The sequence below is a fragment of the Plecotus auritus genome (genome assembly GCF_963455305.1).
Source record: "Plecotus auritus genome assembly, chromosome: 9".
Lineage (NCBI taxonomy): Eukaryota > Metazoa > Chordata > Mammalia > Chiroptera > Vespertilionidae > Plecotus > Plecotus auritus.
In genome coordinates, this window is record NC_137783.1 from 129487583 (window position 1) to 129502974 (window position 15392).

A 15392-nucleotide genomic window follows, 5' to 3' on the forward strand; every position below is an offset into this window, starting at 1 on the left:
AAAACATGAGGGGGGGAACAGACCTTAAGGACTATTGAATCCATGGTTGACAGCATGCCAATTTACACGCTGGCCTAAGTGTGTAGGCTCTAGACTCCCAAAGCAATGTCTTCCTTTTGCATTCCCTGCTGGGTTAAAAAGGAAGCCTCCATGGCAAAGTGCTGATGTTTTTACAATTTTAAGTCTGAGCTATCATTTTATTAAAATGTCATACTGACATTTTGTATGCAGTTATTATTTTCCACTTTGATTTTTACATTTATTTTCCTAACATAAGTAATACACATTTGATCACATAATTTCCTATCCAAACCAGGACACTTTTTAAAAACAATATGGTGGTTGATTTTTGTTGTTTTTCTTTTAGTTCAGAGAGGATGGGAGAGGGAGAGAAATATCAATGATGAGAGAGAATAATTGATCAGCTGCCTCCTTCATGCCTTCTACTAGGGCTAGAGCCACAACTCAGGCATGTACCCTGACTGGGAATCAAACCATGACCTCCTGGTTCATGGGTGGACACTCAACCACTGAGCCATCATTGTGAGGCTAAACCAGGCCACTTTTTAAATTTCAGGCTATCATTTACACTGTGACAAAAGAAAAAACAACCTAGAATATAAGGTCCCTTTAGGAATGTATGCAGAATAGTTAAAATGTTGGTAAGCAAAATGAAAAAAAAGTCAATATCTCCTCCATGCACACTTAGCTATATTTTGAGTTTTATCATTATAGATATATCTAGGCTATATAATGTTTTGCAAAAATTGATCTCACACTGAAATATTTTTGCAGTCTGCTTTTATTAATAAACAATGCATAAGGAACCTTTATTCCAGTAAACAAAATCCATGCACACTTTCTTTTTAAAGCATTGCTAAGCATTACATTGTTAATCTCTTTGGAAGAATGACAAGTCAACAAACTCATACCTTGCTCCAGATGGACTGGTTATGTTCAAATAGATACCCCAATGTATTCACAGCCAGTCACTCCTGCTTCCCCGGAGTCACGAATATATTATCTCTGAAAAGTAAATAGGTTACTACAAAAGCTACCTTCATCTCCACCTTCCTATTGGCAAACACCCAAACAATCAATACAGCACAGTCCTAGACCAGTCAGCCAGAGGTGTCAGGTGTCAGAAGATACTGGCCTTAAACAACTAGTAGCACTCACCCAGAGTATCAGCTGAGTATCAGCTTTGCTCAAAAGCATGGCAGTTCACCCACATGTGGTACAGTGGTTGGTATGACCAGAGTATCAGTTTAAGTGCTTACTTCCCAGACTCCAAACTGAGCAGACATAGAAAATGAATCAATAGTCATTACATTCTTAGAGTTTCAAAAAAATCTCAGCAAAACCAATTTTTATGAAATTATCTGCCTAGAAGAAATAAACTCACAAAGCAATGGAAAGCCACAGTCTTGCAAATAAACCTTGAAAGGCAATTAACATACTGGACTTATATTTGAAACTCTTATTATTAGACTCCTTTGACAAATAAAAAATAGTAATTGAGGATCACGGAAACCATTTATTCAGTAAATGTGTATTTAATTAGCTTTTCTGGGTCAAATCATCTTTTTGGAACTGTGAGAAATATAAAAATGAGTCAACACAAAGTCTTCCTTAAAGTATTTCTTCTGAAGTAGGAGAAAATTATGAGACTACTTTCAAAAGCTTATATATGGGGAGACGAAAGTAGTTTTACAGTTTTGAATTTATCCTTGTATTATTATTTATTAATTATCATATTACTTTCCATATGAACAACTTTAAACCGATTTTGCCCCACCCTGTATGTATAAGGCATTGGGAGAATTATGGTAAAAATGCCATGAAATGTGGTTATTTATAACCCATGGTTATTAGAGGAGGATAAATCACTGTATAACTGACTTTACAGTGGGTGTGTGTGGATAAAGGAAGGCTTCATCCTGGAAATGGCATTGCTCTGGAGCCTTGAAGGATGAGTATGGGTTGAGAAAAAAATTATGAGAATAATAAAGGTTTTAGCATGAGGATTCCAAGTGGAAGAAACAGCAGCAGCAAAGGCAGAGAGGCCTCTGAGGAAGAAAAACATTGCAGGATCAGAAGAATTTGTAGAGACCTAGAAATAAGATTGAAAAATGTTGAGATGGAGCTCCCTGACTGGTAGAACAATAAAATGGACTTTATTCTAAGGCAACTTGAAGAAGTAATTGTAAGATTTTAGCAGGGACATAAGATATAAGCTGTTGTTTAATCCATCATCACCTACTTTGTCCCACACCATCTGTCTTTTCTTGATGGTGTCTTCTTAAGCAAATCATTTTGTGTTCCTGTCTATTCCAAATACTATGTAGTAATATCACATCAGGCTGGATTCAAAGAAGGTACAGACTGCTGTTTCACTCCATTGCTTTCTCTAAGCCTTATAGCCATCAGGAATGTTATTGCTGAAGGTTTCTCTGAACATACAGTCTGGATACCAGCGGGACTGATCTGCTTAATTCTGTACTTGTACTGTTACACGTGGCCAGGAAACAGACTTCTTAGGAAGCAGTTGTTAAAGTGTACTCCACCCTCCCATTTAGCACAGCATGTGTGTGAGTTCTGTTGTTGTTATTTGTTTCCAGAGCTTGTATGTGTCTTTAATATGGTATGGATAGCAACTAAAACCAAGAAAGTGCTCAATATATTAATATAAATATATAAGCTATAAATAAATGTTAAGCATATAAAATGTATGTTTCTTGACTTTACAGAAGAAAGAAGACAACTGTTCAGGGCACTAAATAAGCATTTCTGTGGAAGTCATTTAAACATTTTAACTTCATTCCCTTAATTACCTATTCAATAGTAAGCATTTATTAAGCTTGTGTGGCAGGAACTATACTAATCTCTGAAGAAATAGATACTCTACACTTAATATCCTTTCAGGAAACCATAGTTTCCCTTAATAATCTCTCCCAGGGATATTTCTCTATCCCCTGTTCCTTACTCTTCGCAGATAAACCCATTGCCAACATGACTTGGCTATTTCACTTCACCCATTAATACCTTACATAACTGGGTTCTAAAAAGGAAATCACTGCAAAGAGAATTTCTATCTCTATTTCTGTCTCCACTTAGGCAATGAAAAGCAGACCTGGCAATTTCAATTAAGTCAGAGATTCAAGATACAAAGTGGTTCTGACAGAATTCACTGCGTACCTATGATAGAAAACAATACAGGGAAGCCCACAATTGCCTGATCTGAGGCTCATATATCAGAATTCATTTAAAATATTATTATTTTTATGTAATTATATTTGGTATACAATATGTTAATTATAGGTGTACAACATAGTGATTTGACATTTATATACTTTACAATGTGATCACTAAGTCCAGTAATGTCACCATGCAAAGTATCACATTATTATTGACTAGAGGCCCAGTGCACGACATTTGTGCACAGGGCGGGGGGGAGTCCTCAGCAGGGCCTGTGCCCTCTCGCAGTCCTAAACCCCTTGGGGGATGTCTGCCTGCTAGAGCAGGCATAAGCCGGCAGGTGGACATCCCCCAAGGGGTCCTTAGCAATGTGCTCGCCAGCCATGAGCCTGGCTTCTGGCTGAGTGGTGCTCCTGTGTTGAGCGTCTACCCCTGGTCATCAGTGTGCGCCATAGTGACTGGTTGTTCTGCCGTTGGGTCTATTTGCATATTAGGGTTTTATTATATAGGATTCAACTCCACCTTTTCACCTATTAAAGAAATAAGAAGCCTCCTGGTGATGTAAAGAACAGAGTCCTTACCTCTTTTGGAAACAAAAGTTAGCATGGAGCCTGATAATTAATTACTTAGGAGGACAGGAGGCAGGTGTTGAGCTGTGGGAGGGCGAATGCACCAGAAACCTCCACAAGGAAATAAAAAGCCAGGGTTCAAAACTGAAAAAGAAAAGCAAAATTGGAATTGTGGAAAGATAGTTATGGAGGGAGTTTAAAGATATGTATATAATGAATATAAAATCAATACTTATCATTTTCTCACTAATATTTGAAGATGTTTGAAACCAAAAATAGTAAGAAAATGAACCCAACAATCAGGTTAGCCTTCCATAATGAAGCTATTTAACATTCATTCCTAATCTTTCTACAATGGAGATGTCAGTATACAAATATTTCCTTTTATCAGATCAGAGGAGGATTTGATTTCAGGAAGGTCTTTGCTCATATCTCTCTTTCTGCACTCCCACTTCCAAAACATGCACTATGTCTGTTTACACACACATACACAACTTTTCCTAATCTTTGCATTTGTCTTTCCTATAAAGCAGATGGTGCTTGAAATTCCTAGGTCCCTCATAAAGCTGTTCCTCTAGCAACCTTCCCTAAAACACTTATTTTAAAACAAGTAAAGATGTTCCTTGAATCGCCTGCTAGCAATCTGTCAGCCCAGCCTAAAATGTTTCTAGTTAATATTAATAAACTTTATGGGAAGATGATGTAATCATAAGTGCAAAGGGTAGGGGGCAATCATGTTAGAAATAATGCAAAACTACTTTTCTTTGGGAGAGGGAATTAATTTTTAAAGTGGTTCAAATTCTTAACTCATTTCTAGCTCCAGCTCACACAGCTGTGCCTCCTGCTGGGTTATGGGTAAGGGAGATGGTTGAGAAGAGGTTCTAGAAAACTGAAGATGGTACCTCTGCTTGGGAGTGTCGAGTAGATTCTTTCCCCTGTTCCTCCTGATCAAGAATTGAATTAATATTCATGTTTCAAAAGTATTTATTCTAATCCCTCTGATTTAAAAGGGTTTAAAAAAGGTAAGATCCTCATTGGTTATAATTACAATATCTAACATTTATTGGGCATTAATTTTCTGCTATGAACTACTCCTTAAATACATAATCAAATTTAACCCTCCCCTATGAGGATTGGGTTGTACTAGAATACAATGAGTTGTTGAGTTGTATTAGAATTTTATTTTATTTTTTTAAAATATATTTTATTGATTTTTTACAGAGAGGAAGGCAGAGGGATAGAGAGTTAGAAACATTGATGGGAGAGAAACATCAATCAGCCGCCTCCTGCACACCTCCTACTGGGGATGTGCCCGCAACCAAGGTACATGCCCTTGACCGGAATCGAACCTGGGACCCTTCAGTCCGCAGGCCGACGCTCTATCCACTGAGCCAAACCAGTCAGGGCAAGAATTTTATTAATTGCAAATTAACAAAACTACAAAAAGACCCCCAGGAAAGTTAGTTATTGCTCTGGATTTCAGTGCCCTCTGCTTTAAAATATCTGTAAAGTCTCTGAGGTTTGTTCTAGATCTTCAGTTGCAGATAAACTCACAAGGAGTTCATTTTTCATAACCAAGTACTTCTTCAGTGCCTACATACTGAGCTCTTACTGATTGTTCAGTATTTTCCTTCTGAAAGGACCAGTATCCTTCATTAAAGAAGGCTGCACATTCTCCGCTACACTTTCCACTGAGAGTAGAATCCTTTCCACAGAAAATTCAAGAGACTCTGAATCACAACCACCAGACTAAGCCTCGTCAATGTATAGAATATCATGAGAGATAATAAACTGCAGATCTGAGCTTCTAGTTTCATGGTGGTTTGTTATGCAGCCATATAAATATGGAACATCTGCTCGTTCAAAGCCATATTCCCTTTGCTGCCCACAGGTGAAATAAAAGACCATCCCATAGATTAGCCTATGTCAGGTTCTGAAAATTTTGAATCTCTGCTTCTTTCTCTTTCTCATCTGCCTTTATTTGGATCCTTCACCTGGGTCTGAGTTGATCTCACAAACCTTTGAAACTCAAGAAACTATATTCTTTTGCTATGTGTCTGTTCAGTAACAATGTTCCATCTTTCAGGGGGAACTTAGGAGGTTTGAATAAGGCAGCAGTGATAAGAGGAAAAGAGACCGTACTGAAAACATGTTGAGTTAACTCCTAATCCTGGGTATCAGGTGCCTTCTCTTTCAAATTACGTGTTGTTTTATGTGATCTTGAGAATTCTTGGTTGCACTGGGCCTTGTTTATTTTATAATTATTAGAATCATAATATTCTACCTACTTTATAGAACTTCTATGAAGATTAAATGAAGTATAATGGAGAGCAGGTCCCCCCCACCCCCAGCATCTGGAATAAATGGTCCAATGTCACTATCATATATGATTCAAGGTCTCTACAGCTGCAGCACAAGCAGAGAACTCCAGTGTAATGTGCTAAACGTTAACATTGCTCATCTAATAAACCCATTCTTCTGGATAAATGGAAGCTATCCATATTGAAGTTTAAGATGAAAAAAAACGTTTCTGCATCTGCGTTTGCATTCCTCTCAAAGAGCCCAACTTTGCCCTTCCATAAGTACCAGTGTTTACAGACCAACTTTTAGAAAATCAATGCTTGTGTCCGGATATTAACCAGCCTCAAAACTTGCAAAAGAGGTAATGAACAGCAGCTCTGGAGATTTGCTGGGTCCTAGTTATGGTCACTAAAACAGGTCCTCCCCTGCCTGTCCCAGCAAACCCCGCGCGACTCCCACCCACACTGCGGCACTAGAGGCAGGGGATGCGGGGTTATTCCGCGAGTAGCCACTAAGGGGAGCCGGACGCTGGCCCGCCCTCCTACGTTGCCTTGACAACGCTGGGCATGCAGCCTTGGGAGTGATGCGCTCCCTAAAGCAAGTGTGGGATTGCAGCGCGCTCGCGCGGGCTCCGGTATTTCGTGCAGACAAGGAGTCGCTCTCAAAGTCTGGCGACTGTTCCCCAGCCTCCCTCTCGGACTGCTTCCTAACCCGGCGGGGACGCACAGAGTGAAAATGGTCCATCATTCAGGCTCCATTCAATCCTTTAAACAGCAAAAAGGTCAGTTGGAATTGGTCTCCCTCCCTGTGATTGTCACGTCCCCTCTGTGTGCCCTTGCAGTGTGTAGGAGCATCCTTTGCAGGCTAATGCGATGCAGAGGTGGAGAACTCTGTGAAGTTTTTTTTTTTTTTTTTTTTAATTATTCTTTGTTTTAATGCCTCTTCACTCTGCATTCCAGATGAGTCTGAATTCTGAGCCTCCGCACGGTCTGTGGGAGAAATGGAATTCGTCATCTCGGGGACCTGATTTAATGTGAATTTCTGCTAAGACTAGTTCAATACATTGCAGTAAACCAGCTTAGTGGGGTTTGTCCTACCAGCATTCTGAGATTTGAAGACAGAGGAATTGGACCATGTTTGCCCATCTGTGATTCAAATGTCTCATAAGCTTCATGCAAGCAGATGTCTTAATTGAGAATCTTTGACAGAATACATTAACTTTTAGAGAGTTCAGGAAGTTGGCCTGTTTAAGGGGCTCGGAAACTTTCTTGGAAACTTTATTTTGTCCTTGTCCTCTGCTTGATTCTGGGTTTCAGGTTTTTGTAATGGTTGGTAGGTTCTGTGTGTAGGAGCTTTATATTTTCTCTCTTAGCTTCTAGTTCATGTTTCTCCATAGATGCAGTCAGAACAGTCCATATGTTCACAGTCAAATCAATAGTTTGTCCAAGTTATCCCCTCACTCTTTGTTTCTTGTGTTGTTTAAAAGGAATTTGTAGGGTGCATTTATATTGAGGCATATTCCAAGTTTTCTGGAGTTTGCCTGAAAACATATATTAAACAGCAACATTGCCTTTTTATTGCATTAATAATGACAATAATGCCATAGTTGACCCTATGTTATCTGAGATATGTGAATTCTGGAACGGTAAATTTGCTCATTCAAAATGAAGTAAATATTTACTTAAATATCCCTACTTTGCCCCAGATTCCATATATATATATATATATATATATATATATATATAAACTTTGCATGATGACATGATTACTAGACTTAATGTGGTGATCAAATCCTAAGGTATATAAATCATTATATCCTATACCTGAAACATATAGTATTATATACCAACTATACTTAAATACATACATACATATGTCAACAGTTGTTCCTACATAGATATTTTCCTTTTTTTTAGAAAGCAATGAAAGCAAACACTGGTGAACAAATTTAGAAGGAATTTTTGTGTTGAGCAGAACATTCGAATAAGAGAGCTTTGAATTCCACATGTTATACTCTGTTCCAGACCTCTAGGTTCTTTAAAAATTATATGATGAAGTTGACAGTGGGTGAGAGTGGGGTGAGAGACTGCCCAGGTAGACAAAAATTTCAGCTAATATATAATTCCATTTCAAATCTAAATGTTCCTTTGCTTCAAGAAGTTGTGTTTTCTTTCATTATTATCTTAAACAGAAAGAAACTTTCAAAATAAAGACAAAGATTAAAGGGACTTTGCACCAGCTTCATACAATTAATAACTTTCTTTAATACATAACTGTGGGTGATTCATTTCTGGGACCTGGAACCTTGAAATGGCCCCCACAAAATTTATTATGTATTGATATATATTGTGTTTTTAAAAGCAAACAATTGCCAACTTTAGAACCAATGGTCATTGCTCAGTGTGAGTGATAACAAAATCTGCTAGTCTTGGCACTTCATATTGTTTCCTTTATGATCATTATGAGCTATTTATTTTCAAGTCTGTCTTTACTTTTTGGCACAAAAGGCAAGATTAACGGAAGGATAATATGGGGAGGAGGAGGGATAGGAACCACATACCATTAAAGTGGTTCTGCTTAATTCCTTTTTAACTCTAGATGGGCACTCGAAACAGACACACGTAAGGATTAGACCAAACTGAAGATTAACTATTTTAATTTTTCCAAGAGAAAGAAACAAAATGATATTGTTTCTAACTGCTTTCTGACCCAAGAGGCATGAGACAAAACACTTGTGCTTTTCACCATAACATTAACCTGAAATCTACACGGCAAAGGTGAAGACAGTTCGGTGCTGGAATTCTGGAATCCTAAATTCTAGGCTTGCCTTTATAACCAGCTTAAAAGTGTTTAACTTCTTTGGACTTTGGCTCATATATAATATGAAAAGATTTAACTACTGACCCTTTGGCCTTTTCTCTCTCTCTTCCTCTGTTCTATGGGGAGGAGCAGGTGGCAGTGTGACAGTGCAGATGATTTCTTCCTGGGTCAGATAAAGAGAAAATCACTGCTTTTAGTTCACTTTTAGGAAATAAATTAATGGAGTAATCCAGTTTATGGAGATTATTTTTGCTTTAGTCAAGTGGAGTCAATGCATTTTTTTTTAAAATCTTCATCCAAAGATGTGTGTGTTTTTTTTTAATTGATCTTAAAGACAGGAAGGGAGAGAGAGAATGGTAGACAACAATATGAGAGAGAAACATTGATCAGTTGCCTCCTATATGCACCTTGACCTGGGATTGAACCAGCACCTAGGTATGTGCCCTGACGGGGAATGGAACCTGCAACCTTTTGGTGCATGGGACTACACTTCAACCACCTCAGCCCTCTGGCCAGGGCTCGATTATTTTTTTTTATTTTTATTTTATATTTATAACACCTAGAAATAGCATGAGATCCAATAAACACCCTTATTATAAGGCTTGAAAAATTTTCAACCTCACTTTAAAAACAAACCACACTGTATTTAATCTCACTGAAGGCATGGAGATTTTTATATACATGTGTAGTCCAACCCTGATCCAACCCTCCCTGACTGATATTACTCAATCTTTTTTAACACATCAGTGTAGATGTCAGTATAGTTATCTGTAAAACTAAATACTGTATATAAAGCCAAATTTGTCCAATAATTTAATCCATGGTCCTCATTTCCAGTCCTGGATTTTAATCCTCCATGTCCTGTTTGCAAGTTACATCCCTTAATATCTCTAAGCCTCGGTTACCACTTCTGTGAAATGAAGATAATATTTATGTTGCTGATTTGTAATATACTTAGCAGTTTTTCTTGCACACAGTAGGGACTCAAAAATTAGTTAATAATAACAACCGCTGTTCTTTTTAAAAATATATTTTTACTAGTGGCCTGGTGCACAAAATTTGTGCACATTAAAAGGGGATTAATAAGAGGAAATAATTTAATATTGCTATTTGCCCTTTCTCTATAATAGAAGTGTCAGAGATGAAAGAAAATTAGTAAAATGTATATGAAAACCTTCCTCCTGTCAGAGTCTGGGACACACCACGGGACCCAGAGTCAAGCCCCCACCCACCCACATGTGCCCTAAAATCGCGAGAGACCCAGACCCAGCCGCATCCGCCCCCTCATTGGGATAGATCCAGACCAGGCTAGTCCCACCCTTGTCAAGCCCCGCCAGGCAGGGAAGGGAACGTAGCCTCAGGTCCCCTGGCCTGGTGCCAGGACGGGGGGCATGGCCTGAGGTTCCCCAGCCTAGACCGGGGTGGGGGGCATGCCTTGAGGTCCTCCATCAAGCCCTGCCAGGTGGGGGACATGGCCTGAGGTCCCCTATCAAGCCCTGCCAGGCGGGGAGGGGGAGCGGGCGCAGCCTCAGGTCCCCTGGCCCTGCACCAGGAGGGGGGAACAGCCTCAGGTCCCCTGTCAAGCCCCATCAGCAGGGGGGTGCAGCCTCAGGTCCCCCCTGGGCAGGGGGCTCGGCCTGAGTTCCCCCGACCCAGCACTGGGAGTGCACCTTGAGGTCCCCTGTCAAACCCCACCAGGCAGGGGGGCACAGCCTCAGGTCCCCTGGCTCGGTGCTGGGGTGGGGGGGCATGGCCTGAAGTCCCCTGTCAAGCCCCACCTGCTGGGGGGCATGGCCTGAGGTCCCCTGTCAAGCCCTGCCAGCCTGATGTCCCCTGTCAAGCCCCACGGGGCGGGAGAGGCCATAGCCTCAGGTCCCTGCTGATTGCTTGTTAAGGCTCCTTATGGAAACTTGGCCTCAGCTGTGGGTGCAGCCATCTTTGTGATGGAGTGATGGTTAATTAGCATATTCCCTCTTTATTAGATAGGATTGATTTCAGAGAGGAAGGGAGAGGGAGAGATAGAAAAATCAATGATGAGATAAAGTGTTGATTGCTGCCTCCTACACTTGAGCCTGCAACCCAGGTATGTGCCCTGACCAGAAATCAACTTTGACCTCATGAGCCACACAGGCCAGGCAATAGTTCCCCCCGACTTCTCCTCCTCCTCCTCCTTCTTCTCTGCCTTCTCTTCCTCTTTCTCCTCCTCCTCCTCAGGAGTGAAATAAATCCTTAATAGTTTCCTTGTAATTTTCTGCCTTTCATTTACTTTTTTCCTCCATTTAATTTATTTGGGGTTTATCTTAAGGAAAACAGTAGACTACAGACCACCAAAAGATAGTCACAATATTCTTGAGTCTCAATCACAAACTACCCAAATTATATGCCCATTCCTCAGGAAAACTTCCAAAATTCCCATAGAGTAAATTTAGATGTTCAGTTAATTATATAATTTTAAACTTTCATTGCAAATAAAAGGTACTTATTCACTCTCCACACAACTCAATTTGCCAAGCTTTTGCTGTGTGCCAGGCATTGTGCTTTGTGATGGCATTATCAAGAACATGTCATTCCCAAACCTATTGCTACCAAAGCCTCCTTCTTCAGAGAATTTTGTAAACAGGAAGTCTGAGAGCTTTTCTAGACACAACCTTTATGAGAATTGTGGGCAATTCTACATTTTTCTAGAAAGATGGTGACATTTTGTTTCTTGGCAACGCCAGTTATGTTTTCTGAAGAGGAAATCTACACACAGAGAGGGGGAAAAGTAGGTTTACAGTTGTTCATATGAAAAATAATATAATAATAAATAATAATACAAGAATAAACTCTGTGTTTCACATACAACTGTAAACCTACTTTTGTTCTACCCTGTATATTTTTGAATTTTTATTACACTTTAATCAAATTCTAGATTGTTTTAATAAGAGGCTTACTAATAAGCCAGGAAGTAAAGGGTGAGAATCTTCGGTGGATGGGTGGGTGGGGGGAGGCAATAGAGTGTATTATGCTTAGAGACAACTGGGAGTGTATGTTTGCCTCTGCCTCAGCACATGTGGGAGGAACACATTAGCTGGCAAATCATCAGTGATTTCTGGTGAAAGTCCAACTGTGCTTCCCAGCCTGGCTTGCTCTGTTTCACTTGATTTATGATGGATTCATGTGTCACACAAGAGTGATCGAGAAAAGGACAATACCAGTTTTGGCTTCTGGTAGCTGTTATTTACCAGGATATCTACCTTGAGTTTCAGTGAAAGCATAGGTCACATAAAACACAGCCTGTCCCTAAATGTTGGGGCTTAATGGGATCAGCTGAAGCTGTCGGGTGATTCATCATTATCCTGAAGGACATTTATTTGAGCATGAAAAGGGTGATTTAATGATTCCACAGAATCAAACACTTCGTACTCAAATAAATTGTTTAATAATAATAATCTTTACACTTACATAGGATGTATAGACCATAAAGCATGTTCTTTTTAAAATATATATATTTTCTTGGTTTCAGAAAGGGAGAGAGAGATAGAAACATCAATGATGAGAATCATTGATCAGCTGCCTCCTGCATGCCCCATACTGGATGGAGATCAAGCCCGAAACCTGGGCATGCACCCTGATTGGGAATCGAACTGTGACCTCCTGGTTCATAGGTCAGCGTTCAACCACTGAGCTGCACCAGCTAGGTAAAGCATTTCCATTCCCTTTTTCTCCAAATAAATCATTTACTGTTGCAGGTGCACACCTGTAAAGCTCCTTAGCAACCATCCTGCTCTGTGCCCAGTTCCTACTTCATAGTACCCAGAAGACAGTGTTGGGAGAAAGACCTAGTTTCAGAGGCCCTGGTACCCACTTTTAAGCCTCCTTTGCTCCTCATTGATATCTTTAGGATCTAGAACCTTCATATACTCTTACCCTGGTGAAACCAACAAACAAATCTGAAGCCATTAATGACATTCCTTCAGGCATGTATCAACTCTCCCTGTAATTTTGGCAGTTTGTTCCATTTATGACTAATGGAGAGAAAGCTTTGTTTCTTGTTATAATATTTTTGGACATAAAGGAAAAAAAGTTGAGTAGATATTTTAGAATCAGTAATTCTATTTTTCTTAGCTTTTACTCAATATTAACCTGGATCATTAGAAAGGATCGAATGTCTAATTTAGAGCCCCTCAGATCTTCTGCCCTGTCCTTAATTTTGACCCTTTCTTTCCTTCCATAGGAGATTTTCCAGGTATTTATGGGCAAGCCAAACTATGAAAAGATTGTAGAGGTATTTCAATCCCCAAAGAAACTACATATATCTGGGACATTTCTTAAAAGCTCCTGCATATCTCAAAATACTATGTTGTTATTTTTTAAGTAAGAACATTGATATTTAAAAGGATGACTTTGAGTTAGCAAAAATTGTATTCATTATTTGAATGAATATATATATATATATATATATATATATATATATATATATATATATACCTACCCTCTACTTAGGAGGAAGAGAAATGGTCAAATTGAAAAGAAACTTGATCCCAAGTAATTATAATGTAAAAATATGAGTGTTTTAAAGCCATCTAGAATTTCAGTTAGAATTTAAAATTATACTCTTTACATGGATGTTAGTGAAAAAAAAAAAATCTGGGGCGACATGATTATATAAATCAAGTTACCAAAACAAGCCCAAACTTAAAAACACACACACAAATCAACCTTTTTCTGTTTATTATTATTTTATAATTGTGCAAATGTTTAGAAACTATTAGTGTAAAATTTGTGGGTAAGTGTCAAATACTTGTACACTGATGCAAAGCGCACTGACTCAAAGTTCCCTGTGAACAAATCCTGTAGCTTTGGGCATTTACCTTTTCTGAGCCATATGTTTCTTATCCAAAATTTTGGAATTATAATCCCTACCTCTCCGGATTGTAGTGAAGAAATAATAATCATCACAGCAACAAAAACAGCAGCAGCAGTTAATATTGTGTGAATACTATTTACTGCCAACTGTCCCAACAGCTTGAAAGAACACTGCAGGATTTCCTACTCATTAAAGCTTTAGTCGTTAGTTAGATATATGAGTTTCCCCGTGGAGTTTGAACACAGTCTTTCCTAACTCCAATGTCCACCTTTGTACCTGCTCTTCATTCTAACAGGAAGCCTAGTTGCTGCAGGTCTTTTGGAGAAAAACAAAATTTAAGCAGCTGGAGGGTATCTCACTCCCAGCTGACTCCCACCAGTCTTTAGCTTCATCCATTGCTCTACCTCTTCTCTGTAAAAATATTAGAGTTCAAGGCGGAGTTCTATGATTTTCAAGCTTGATCATGGATAACTCAGTGTTCCTTCTGCAGCCTTAGTAAAATGAAAACTTCAGAAGGGATAACCCAACCCTCCCTTCTGATGCTACAGTTCATCAGAGGTTACGGAGGTGTGACGTCATATTCCAAACCTGGCAGTGCATTAGTACAACCAGCCCAGCTGTCCCTTCTGTCATTGCCTTTCCTCCTGAACTGCACTCTATAACTTTTTTCAAAGTGGCAATTACTTTATACTCTGTTTGGTTTCAACCCAACTGGCATGTAAGATGCCTTGCACCAGCTGCAGGATCCAAGTTCACCAAAACATGAGTCATATATTCACATCCTCCCTGTAACTGAAATGCAGTTGGCTGTGGAGGAGAGGATGTGTCTAGAGGTGAAATTGGGTGGATGTGAAAGTGCATTGCTGAAAGTATTTTGCAAATGCACTGCATTAGTTGTGGTTCAAAGTCAATCAGCTACCTAAAAGGCAACTGCCCAAAATAACTTCTAAAACTGGACTTATCATATTTTATGTCTGGCTTTGAAGCACTACTAACAGCACTTTTGAGGTAAGGTGTGGCTACTCTGCAAACACACACACAAGGTCTGGTTTAAACACACTTTCCATCACTGACTGGTATCTTGAGCAATTTGATTCATCTACCTTAGACCATTTCCCTCAACTATAAAATTAAGGTTTCCCAAATTTGCAAAATCTAAAGAATCACCTGGAGTTCCTATTAAAATACAAAATGTTCAGTCACTCCTGACAACATCTCATCTCCAAGGGAGACTCTGCTCTCTTAACAAAAATACATCCTACAGGATTCTACAATTGAGACCATTTTGAAAAGCAATTTTGTAAAATAAGATAACCATGGAAGCACTAAGTGAGTTAATGAACTTGAGTGAGTAGGATATAGTAAGTTGTAAATAGATGCTCCCTGTTATTTGTAGAAGCAAACTATATAGATGCCAGAGACACTAAGCTATGTACAAATTGGCAGTAATATGAAAATAGAAGTTCAGTGTGTTTCTCATATAACTGTATAACCCAGTCCTTCCTTTTTAAGGTTTGATGAGGTTCCCAAAGAGGAGCTTTTGTCTTGCCACATTTACACCAGACCTTGTGTGTATAGTTATGGGGTAGCCACACCCACCTCTAAGGAGTGAGGAAACTTGGAGGCAAGAGCCCTCAGATGTTGTCTTCAGTTGT

The 15392-nt window shown here is 39.2% G+C and overlaps 1 protein-coding gene across 1 annotated transcript in view; it reads left to right on the top strand.

Annotated features, from left to right (window-relative positions):
- The first annotated feature begins 6647 nt into the window (after positions 1-6647).
- Positions 6648-15392, top strand: part of ANO3 (anoctamin 3) — a 208379-nt gene continuing 199634 nt past the window's right edge. Inside the window, exon 1 of the mRNA XM_080642758.1 lies at positions 6648-6849. Coding sequence (XP_080498884.1) covers positions 6804-6849 — 46 coding nt within the window. The 5' untranslated portion in view covers positions 6648-6803. The remainder of the gene's footprint in view (positions 6850-15392) is intronic.